This window comes from Harpia harpyja, chromosome 14, assembly GCF_026419915.1.
Source record: "Harpia harpyja isolate bHarHar1 chromosome 14, bHarHar1 primary haplotype, whole genome shotgun sequence".
NCBI lineage: Eukaryota > Metazoa > Chordata > Aves > Accipitriformes > Accipitridae > Harpia > Harpia harpyja.
Genome location: NC_068953.1, coordinates 18,984,067 through 18,995,547, shown reverse-complemented (window position 1 = coordinate 18,995,547; position 11,481 = coordinate 18,984,067). Strand labels below are relative to the sequence as shown.

The 11,481-nt window shown below is 42.2% G+C and overlaps 1 protein-coding gene across 1 annotated transcript; it reads right to left on the bottom strand.

The window, feature by feature from the left end:
- Positions 1-2,714: 2,714 nt before the first annotated feature.
- SELENOS (selenoprotein S) lies at positions 2,715-11,435 on the bottom strand. Its single transcript, XM_052807742.1, has 6 exons — positions 11,054-11,435; positions 10,701-10,835; positions 9,016-9,122; positions 7,529-7,618; positions 7,350-7,428; positions 2,715-5,324 (listed from the first exon to the last, which is right to left on the bottom strand). The coding sequence occupies exons 1-6, from the start codon at positions 11,427-11,429 to the stop codon at positions 5,245-5,247; spliced, it is 867 nt and encodes a 288-aa protein (XP_052663702.1). The 5' UTR covers positions 11,430-11,435; the 3' UTR covers positions 2,715-5,244.
- Positions 11,436-11,481: the final 46 nt, after the last annotated feature.

Below are 11,481 nucleotides of genomic sequence, written 5' to 3'. Positions count from 1 at the left end.
GCAAACATCAAGATGCAATATACCTAAGAAGCAGAACAGCTAACGAAGTGGCAATTACAATACCTAGGAAGCAGTAAGCCAAATTTACAGGGAACATTACCCCCTCCAGTATGTGATAAAGTAAAGCTTTAGGACCCAGGTTTGGGTTTGGATTTTTTTTTGAAATTGCATCTTGTAGGCCAGCCTAACAGTAACTCCCCATTTTAATGCACACAACAGAGCATTAGAACTAGATTGAAAGGCCAGGTATTTCAGCATATCCATTTTCCTTCCATTCTCTTTAAATAGAATTTTCTAAGTTCTTTTCCTTGCCATCCCTACATTAATGTTACCCACAGTACCAGCTCTGAAGCTGAGCTCGGTAAGCAGCACACAGAAAGAATCTTGATTAGTTAACAATGGTAGGCACAGAGGGAGGAATGAAATTATTAATTTATCAGTGGAGATCTTGCTCCGTGCTGAAAGTGCTTTTTAGCAGGTATACTCTTCAAAACACAAATGATCACAGAAAAAAATATACATCAGAGCAGCGGCTGCATACCTGCCAGCCCCTCACAACAGAAATCTGCAATGAAAATGTGTATATTCACCACCAAAACTGAGCTGAGACCTATTCCATCGCAGCCATTGGTTGCTTCATAAAAACTGATGGAAGTTTTTGAAGTTGCTGGCTCTGGAGCTGGGAATACGGGCAGGGTGTGTGTCAGGCTTGGAACAGCTGGCTTGGAAGCTCACACAAAATCAGCTACAACGGTGCAACCGGGCCAGGACACCACCCAGCCAGCAGCCGTATGCTTTTCCTCTGTGGTTGCAGAGCTGTTCCAAAAGCTAAGCTTTCATTCCAAAAGGGGGGAAGAAGAAAAAAAAAAAAAAAAAAAAAAAGAAAACCCCAGTCTTGAGCCCATCTAAGTCTAGACTGGCTTTTTCTACAGCTGGAAATGATACAGTTTCAGTGTTCAGCAATAGTGTGGACAGAAACATCCTGTGCCCCACTCTTGGCTAACCTGATCCCTGAAAAGGTGTCACTTTTAACCTGTATAAGGGCAAAAATCGTCCAAAGGGTAGATCTGACCTGATGCAGAGATGTGTGCTGATGTGCAGCCAGGCTTGAAAAACATGACCGCCAGAGATGGGAACTGCCTCGTTGAGCGCCCGAGGCATAAAGGACAGCGTTAGGATGGTTTAAATGCAGCCATTAACTGTAGCACTGCTGGTAAGATGTACGGGAGACCATCACGCTGGAGGCCATCCTCATTCACAGAGCTCTCTGAATGCTAATGCTCTCCTTAGTCATCTTCCTATGGAGGGGTAAAAAGACACAAAACCCAAGAAAAAACACCCCTATCTAAACACCTAAGCTGAGTATCAGCACAGTCTATGAAGGAAACCAGACTGGGCATAGAGCAACCGCAGAACAGCTTAATGCCTTGAGTTTTGAGTCAAAGTAGTACAGAACTGCATAAAACACAGTAGATTTGATTTGTTAGTACTAACATTTCACACCTGCATTCAGTGTCTGCTAGGAGAGCAGTTCCTTGCAGATATGGGTGCAATTATCATTTTCATTCACAGTGATCTTTGATTAACATGCAGGTAATTCTGGAACGCCCAGAAACAGCTCTGCAGATTCCCCATTTGCCTTCACTCCCCCAAATCCATCTTCTGTTGCTCATTATTAAAAGTTTCCAGTATAAGAAACATATTTTTTTAAACAACTAAGTATGCAATATCACTCTTAAAAGCTTTCCCTCATTTCACAATGTTTTTGAAAGCATAAATAAAGCCAAATAAATTCTGAGAGTGACAACATGGTTTTTTGTTCAGTTTTAATTCCAGTGCTCAGTATGTCCTGATGCATAGTTAAGAGAACTATGCATAAACTAGACCTCATCTACAATTTAAAGAAAACGAAAAACTTTGTTCCTCCAGCATATAAATCATCTGAAAGGCAATGAAAAATACTTAGCTACATTTCTCGAGCAACTAACATTTTCAGGATTTTTTTGTTCCTCTGAAAACTTGCTTGATTTACGATTTTTCAATACCCAGAATAGATTACTCTTCAGCAGTTAAGTAACATACAGCAGTTTTATAGCATTGCATTAACTCTAAGTTTGCTCGCTAGCTTCTTCCAGATAAAGATATTTCCAGAACATCTGCATCAGTAGAGTAAGAGGCTTCTTGCATAACTGCTCTGAGTGGGGGTGAAACATCTCCTGAAGGCTTTTTAATATGATCTTTCATAATCAAGTTCTTGGGAATTCATACCAAAGTAGGAACAATGGATTCATTAAATAGTTCACTTTCACCTAATGCCTTCTGCATGCTTCACTCAAACTATAAAGCAACAAGCAACCACCTTTCCATACTTCCATACTTGTTTGTGGTCAAGGGAGAGCTTTCTATTTGAAGTCAGAGGAAAAACTCTTCCCTCTGCTTGTGCAGGTTGTGAGCCAAAAGAGAAGTTTTACAAACCGCGGTTCTTCCTCCCACCCTGTTCAATAGCTTAGAAGTGTCTGATCAAGAAAAACTTAGGGACTTGAGGGTTAAAGTAAAAAAATTAAGGGAGAGAGAAGGTTGATGTTTCCAGAAATACATAAATCACTTCATTCTCACTGGATATGTCTTAATAAATCTTAGAATTGGGCAAAAATCCATATCCCCAGTCTCAGCCAGAAGCAAGTCTTGAGACACAGAGAACGATTAGCATATGCTCAGTTCAGACCTGCTTATTTATTTCTTAAAATGTTTTTACTGAATTAAATCAAGCCATCCTTACCATTTTATCAACACAAGGAATTCTGCTTCTTTAAGACAACAACCTCCCCCAGCTGTTTTTCTGAAGACACCACCTCAGTCTGTTGCGTGTTTCCCCAACACAAGGGGAAAATGTTCCCCAGAGGCATGAGTAAGATAACAACTTAGTCCTCTTTAATGATGAGGAATCTTCAGATCTTGAAAATATCCTTCCCCACCTCTATTTTTTTTGCCTTATTAAAGATTAAAACCTGAAGTTACACACACCAGTCTATGTTACAACAATGGAAATTAAGTTTACATACCAAAATGCACAGAAGACAGGAAATGAAAACTAGTTTCCATAGGAATATTAATAGCCTTCTCACTTCATCTTCTATATGCACTTGAACACACACTTCATGGGTCTAAAGCAAAAGGTTCTTTGCCTTTCCATTTCATTAGCTGGCAACTTTAAAAGTTACTAGAAACATGCTACTGTTACATTTATAGTCACTAGAAAATCATGGATCACCTGACACACAGAGCAGTATCTATATACATATAAACAGTGTATTCAAAGTTGGCAGTCATACCTATTGATGAACACAAATATTCCAAGCACAAGTATTTAGAATGAAGTGTTCAAGCAGCCCTACGCTATGCTAATGGAACACTGATACATATTTTAATGCCTATATACAAGCTCAGTAACAGTAATCAGACACAGGGACAGTTCTCTGACGCCGACAGGAACTATTTCACTCTTTGTCAAGGACAGCCTGAATTTTACTCGTCTGCTGCATTTTGTGCTAGAGAGCATATCAAGAGGATGGGATGTTTGGAAAGCTCATTTACGATGACCAGCTCTAACTTTATTTTCTATCCACAGTGCTGGATATAACACCAGAAGGATGAAGACCGCACACGCTTCAGTTCTTTACTCCTTACAGTCCCTCACGTGCAAGTTTTATACGTTTGCTAGCCAGAGGCCCTTTTCAGCACAGACCACCCTCAGCTTTTGTGCTGCACAAGCTGGCAGCAGAGCAAGAACGCACCTCAGCATCTAGCTGGGCTATGCAGGGCAGCCGTGCAGCCAGGCTATCGGTTCCCACCCTGAGACACGTTCAGAACAGAAGGCAGTACAAAGTTCTTAATGTCCCCGAGGCGTAGCCCTAACACTGCATTGGTAAAGCTATACACAGTCCTGCTGCCCGCAACACACAGATCTCAGCGCAGTTTGTGGCTTCTCTTTTCCCTTTGAATACCTTGCAGTGTTAGAGCTGACCACGCCTATGAATCCCCTCCTCCTCAAACCGTATTTGTCGACAGTAATTCGTAAAGAAACCCATTCTGCTCTATTAGAGCAAAGGCCTTTGTTACATTTTTTCTTGATTTAGATTCAAATACAGCCGTAGTGCTTAACAACCAGTAATGCAGTCTATACAACTTCAGAATCGCTTACTGGGGGCGGGGAAGAGAATGGGGAGTTTTGCTTTTTAAACTTGGGAAAACTTGATTTGGTCTTAACCTGAAGGTGATTCTTCTAAAACCATGATGCGGAAAACAGAATTCCCAAATAAAACAAAACTCGTAAAAGCCAAAAAGAACAGCTGAAAAAAAACTTTTGTTTATGGAAGTAGTCAAATGAAAATAATTTCATTTGATCTCTCATCTTGCTTTATACACATTTATTGCACTAGAACATATGCCTTCTATATAAAAAGATGCTGTAGAAAACCACAATTGTAAATAGTAGCTTTATGATTTGTTTGCAATTATATTTAATATTAATAGTATTTTGTTTTTACAAAGCAATTGAAATTAAAAAAAAAAAAGAATAGCAAGAAACCCCCCATCTGCTGTCTAGCATCAGTAATCCTCACTGGTTTGTTTACCATTTATAAGGAAAACATCATTCAAGGTAGCTTGTCACAGAGACTCTTCTGCAATAACCGGCCTTTGGTGCAAATCTGTGGTGTTTGTCAGTTCACCCGTTTTTTCTGAAAGTCCCTCCTCCTAAAGTTCAAGGTATCTGATGATGATAATATTCTTCCCCTCTGAAGTACCTTCCAGCCAAACACAGTAAATCTGGTAACACATGTCTAAGGATGATAAATACCCTCATTTTACAGAGGTAAACCAAGCGTAGATAATTAAATTTGCCTGAGGCCAGTCTTTTGAATAGCCAGCCATAAAACCCAGATCTCACAATCCCAGGTGATTCACCTTGGCTAGAGACTATGCTTCCTCTCTACAGAAGAGTTTTAATTAACTGATTACACTGAAATTGTTTCTTTCTTCATCCTCTCTAAGAGGATCAGGTATTTTTCTTGTGTAGTATCAGCTTCTGCGTTACTATTTGGAAATGGTGTAAATCTGTTTTCAAAGTTAACACCTGCACTAAACCCAGTCCCAAAGGAGTCACTGTGACAGGCAAACCATAGGCAGTTAGACAGTGGGTAAGATCAAGCCTGCTAGTGACATGAGACACTAGGGAGGTTAGCCTCATCCACCTGCTGATGGGCCTCTCCGGCCTGGTCTCCAGGAACAAGTTCCGCCTCCTTCTCCAGACAGGGGGTTATAGCCTAGAAGTACAGAGGAGAAATCCATTGTATTAATATTTGTCCTCAACAGGCCTCCACCGACACACAAGGAACACAAAAATTAAACCTCACAATTACTTGCACCTCATTCATACTTACTACATAGGCAGCATTTTAAGGATGATGAAAGCAGAGAAAATATCCAGACTTGAGATGGTTTATTTTTCTAAGTACTAACAGTAAAAGCCATTGCAAAACACTCATGTTTTAATTTGATCAATTCGGATTAAATTAAATTGAAGTTAATTACCATTTAATTTCTCTAAGTCTGCACTAAAACTTTAATGCTGCTCTGCAGAGTAAACAGAGCAGCAACAGTAACTTACAGTAAACTCTGTAAGAGCGTATCTGTTCTCCAAGAGCCCCAATAGTTAGGGCCTTAAAATAATCTTTTATTCCAGTCCTACAAGGAAGGAATACTCTGAAGGTCAAAAGGTAGAACAACCTATTACTACTGTAAGATTTTTTTTTTTTTTTAAAGAACTTGAAAAGGCAAGTATATGCAGTAAGGCAAACAGATACTTTAGTTGAACCTCCCCTTTGCCCCCTATAGGCAACTTCATTTTACGAGTATCTACTCAGGAAGATACAACTTGGCAAAGGTCCTCAATTTGTTCTGTACAGGGCAAAGAAAAAGACAACAAAAACCTAGTAGCGTTGCTAACCAAGCAGGTTTCAAAGCAACCTGTTCCACTGAAACTTCAAGCATCACCTCCACCTTTGAAGTTTTTCTCAGACTAGCCAAGTTCTGCTTTCTAGCTTAATTCAGCAGCTGAACAGTGCAGATGCTTCTTTCACTTTGTGCTGATCTACCTCATGAGAAGATCAGAGACCTCTAATTCTATAATCTGTTACTTAAGCAAAGATTTTGCTCAGGATGAAACTAGGACAGGTAGCAGCTGGAAGGGTGCCTCAACCTAGCTGCCCTGATCCTGGTTCTTAGCACAGCTATTACCCATGCATTACTCATCCCCCACAGTGGTAAATATGCAAGAGCTATAAAAGATATTTGACAGTATCAGACATTAGACTGCACTCATATTAAACAACATAAGCTGAATCAATCGGTCAGTTCTTTCAGAAGTTGTCAACAGCTGTCAGTAAAAATATTCAAAGCAGAAATTTCAGCACTGAACTATTATTGAGGTTTAATATGTTTAATCAAGAATCTTCAGGTTTCATACATTTAATCAAGTGACTTACTTAGTACTACACCCTAAGTGGGTTTCCCTTTTAGTCTGATACAACTGAGGCTGTCTAGATGATCCCCTCCAATACGGAAAACCGTCATTAAAATATTATACCCAAACACCACTTGCAGGCATGGCACAGGCTGTTTGATCAGCTAGGAGACTAGCTGCATGGCCAATATATGGCAGCGATCCTAACGTAGGCTATGTAAGGCCATAGAAAGCAGTTCATCCATCAAGATGACTTCAGCAGTTGACAGTGAGTTTAACGATAAGACCCTCTGGCGGTTTGTGAGAGTTGGTAACAGTTTATACATCTGCAGGATTTATATATTCAATAGGTCATTACTGTGACATCTGATAAATAAGGTCACTATTTGTGTAATGAAGTCTTTCATCTGCCTAAATCTATATAATACAAATTAAAATACCTCTTCCTGCATTTACTTAGTACTACAGGTGGTTGAAAGACAGACCAGATATTAAATTATAGGACTTTTAGAGTAATGGGGGAGGGATCCCAGAAATATTGTAAGAATCTATAATTTTAAGTCACAAAAATCTCAGTAAATTATAGCAAAAGCATTTACAAGAAAACTGAAACACTGTTTCCCCAGGGAAAAGCACCATAGAATCTTCCTGCTAGGTTTTGCACAAAGTGCAAAGCAGGCCATGCTGCTCAGAAGCAAAGAGCTCGTTTGTAAGGCATGTTTTGTTTCCTCCTTGAAGAAGAGAAAAAATATGTGTAATGACTATGTACGCAGCTGGATAAATGCTCTGTTTCAAGCTCAGGATATCTTAAGGATTTCATACTCACCACTCCCTCGCAAGGGCTTTTTGTTTGGTTTAGATTTCGAGACTGCTGATGAGGTGGAGGCACCAGATTCTACTTCTTGCTGTTCACAAAAGCAAAAGTTACTCAGAATTTAATCAACATGAATTTCAGCTAACCTAATCACATAAACATAATTGTCACCTGATTAACACAGTTGTTACCTGATTAAGTTTCAGGTTTCCTTTATAGCTTTTTCCTTCTTGCATACTCTCCCACATTGCTATCTTCTGCCTTCGCTTCTCTTCTTCAAGCTAAGAAACAAAACCAGGATATGCAAGACTAAGATTTCAGAACTAATAGAATTGCCACTGCTACAGAAACGGCTACAGCAGACTCATCAAAAACCAAGGGATCTATCTTTATCTGATGCAGTATCTCCAAGCTTATAGAAGCATTTACTTTTTTAAACACCCACGTCTTCCCAACCACAGAACAACCACCCCTCCTCAATATATACAGACTCTGCCTGCAGCTTCTTTTGACCACTTGATGCTTTAAAACATTTTGAAAGTAAAACAGAACCAAGTGGCAAGCTTAAATCCTGAGTTTATAAAAAGTACTGAGTAAAGAATATTGCATGTGACAGTAATTTAATGCACAACATAGGGTTCCACAGAAGAAAATGTGTTTTTCAAGTGAACAAGGCAGCCAGCTACATATTTACATCCCAATGTACATTATCAACAGTCTCCCAGCTCTCTTCTAAAGCAATTTATCCACAAAACCAAATAAATTAATGGTTAAGACAGACTGCCACTTTCTCGACAAATAGAAAGGAAACGAGGTAGCTACTCCACCCAGTCAAAGAAAGCAAAGCTCCCTGAGTCCAAGCACACTAGACCTAGACTTCCTACATAATGGCTATTTTCTTCCACAATACGACTTTTCATTCATTTTTAACTGCCAGTATTTCTTGAAGCATCAGCTATACTGAGGTCTGAAACTGCAAAAGTAAAAATAGAAGGAGAGCTGGGATAAATGAGCAATATTATTGCTATGCTGGTCACATCCACTTTTCTACGCTGCCGCACATAGCAATATGCTATTCCTCGTTACCTCAAGCTGTAGTTCAAACCATCAAATTACAGCAATGCTAAGCTACATTTCTAAGAACTTATATTTGCCATTAAGAACAGAAAATACACATATGCAGTAGTACAGTTAATCTAAATGCCAGTAAATACCCTCCAGCCATTCATTGTGCATATAACTAAGTTTCTGCAGGTACAGTTTTACCTGTAAAGAAAAAAGATCAGGCCCACAGTGTCCCACGCACACAGTTACTTGCGCAGAAGCAAGTGCCACAGAAATTACTTACTTCAGGAAGGAGCAGAATACTACACATATCAATCATTCTAATCAACGAAGAGCATCAAGACATCAGGTCCGCACAGCAAGCATATAAGTATATGCTTGCATCACTGGAGGTCCATCGTGACACCTACTGTCCGTTACTGCTCCGTGGATCAAACCATTTCAGAAGTGGTCCATGTAAAGGAAGGGGGGAAAAGCCCACCACCCACATTCCAGCAGAGAGAGCGAGTCTCCTATCCTTCTGGTATCTAGCATGGAATAAACCTTTCTGTAAAAGCAGCAAAGTACTTGATGACAAATTTATGAGTTAAAGAAAGAAATGCTCTCTGATTACCTGTCTTTGTTTTTCTTTGTATCTTTCTGCTTGTGCATTCAACTCCTCTTGCATCCTGAGGCGAGCTGCTGCCAAAGCTTCCTGCCTTCTTACCACCACATCAGGTTCTAGGAAATTGGGAAAGAGTTTGCAAAAAGGTATTCAAAAATAAATTCTAGATGGTCTCCTCAAAGAATTGTAATAAGGAAAGGCTTGCATCTCTCCCTGCAGCTGTTTTGCAGAAAATTACAGCTCAAGTTCAGTTTCCAGCTAATCTTTTACAGTAATTTATATGCTGATTTAAATTTCTTAATATTTTAATATTTTTAGAGCAATTACTTTAATGGGATTTTAAGGAATAAGGACACCAATGCAACAGACCCACAAAAAGTTAAAATTCACGTCTAGGACATTTGCTTCTGTTTCTGAAGGATTTGTTCGATACAAATAATTTCAGAAATATCACCCATTCTTCGCAGAGATTCCATTTTTACCCAGAGAACTTCTTTTACGCAGAAGCATGAGGCAACCAGCCCACATTCACTCCTACTCCTTCTGGCAATTGGTCCTGCTTGTTTCATTATGGCAGCAAAGCCACACACTTAACATGCTCCATCAGCAGAGAAATTACTTACAAATATCACACATATCTCAAGAGAAAACTGGCAGTCTCAGAAAATCTACACTGAGTCACCACTCCTCTTGATGACTGGCCCTTAGAAGTCAAAAGAAAAATGATTTCCAAACAAAGGCAAATATTGCTCTCTTTTTTCCAGTAGCTGAAGTATCTTCACATTTGTTTGTCTCCTTATATGTTTGTTATGATCCAGTGATGAATATGTAAAAGAAATTTCAGTACATTCAGTAATTTCATTTTATAGGCAGTTTTGGCAATTAAATCAAGATTTAATTAGCATTACAAAAGAACACTGGTAGGATAAGGGCACGCAAGTAATATTTTCTGAGGCCCCATGTACTGCCATGCCAACATGCCAAAGGAATCAGTGCCAAGCAGTTACTGTTTTGGCAGATCCACAAGCACAGCCTGTGCTTTACAGCAGCAAGTCTCTAAATGAGGCAGAATCGTGACTGTAAGGTTTACAACCTATGCCACACTTGATTAGATAACACAGACGAGAGGCAGTTACACCCCAAATGTACACAATTCTACCAGAGTAGGAACTGTGAAGGAATAACTGGAAGGAGAGAGAGAGATGATGAATGTTAATAAAAAATTAATATTGATCAAAAGATTTTTCCCCAATATTTAGATTTGGATGTTTTGGGTTTTGGTAAGTCTAAAAGTTATTTGATAACTGACCACAGCTAATTTTAACCACCTTTCTCTCAGCTCCCGCACAGCTGTTCCCTTGTTCTGCAACGCCCCGCTCCTTCGCGCCCAACCACATTACTCTGGGACACAATCCTTCCTCGACAACCTTTTCAAAACACTTCTCTCGGCCCAACCTTTCCCCAGCGATCTCTCCAGTAACACAATCGGGCTTTCGTGGGCCTAAACAGTTATCCTGAGCATCGCTCACCGTTAAAGCCCCTCGGAACTGATCTCTTTTTGGCTGTTAATAAATACTCTCTATGTGTGGATCTGAGCAGCTGTCGGACGCCCCATCACGACTGCTAGCAGGAACCTAGAAGGGACACAAGCACCACCCTACGCAGCTCTAGAGAGCCAGCAAAGATTTACTCACCCACAGCTGCGTCAGCTGCTCCCGGCTGGCTGCTCGGCCTGGCCGCCAGGCTCTGAGATATCTTCTGGATGAGGAGATAGATGGCGACGGCGGCCAAGAGGATGTACCAGCCATAGTTGGACAGCAGGGAGCCCGCTGGGACGGGGACAAGCCGTAGGTGAGAGCAGGCTGCGGGGGGGGGGGGGGGGGGGGGGGGGGAGGAGCCCACCCAGCCAGGAGGCGAGAAAGCGGGAGGACGCCCGGGCGGGACCCGGCTCCTCTCCTCAGCGGGCAGGCGAGTCCGCCGGGCTCCCCTCAGCCCCGCCACCCCCGCCCTCGCCTCCCCTTAGCCCGGGACGCCCCCGGCCCCTCACCCGTGTGCTGCAGGAACTCGAGGCCCCCCCGCCCCAGCGCCCCTTGGCCGGGGCCCGCCGCCGGCCCGCCACCCCCCAGCTCCATCGCCCGCCGCCGCCGCCTCACGTCCGGGAGCCGCCCCTCGCGCCCGCCGGCTGCGCCAATCACCGCCCTCCTCGTCATCCGCCCCCTCGGAGCCAGAGAACCAACCAGGATGCGAGTCTTCCCCTCGCGGGCCAGTGGGAAGGTGGCAGAGTAAAGGGGCGGGCCACGATGGCTATGCCGGCCAACGAAAGGAGAGCGGAAGGGCGCAAGCGAGCCAATCAGGGTGTGGAGGAAAGGCCCCTCCCCCTCCTGCCGCCACGGCCGTCCCGTCACCACAGCCCCGGCCGCCATGGCCGCGCCGCCCCCGCCCTGCTCTGCCGGCGGCCCGGCGCTCGGCCGGGGC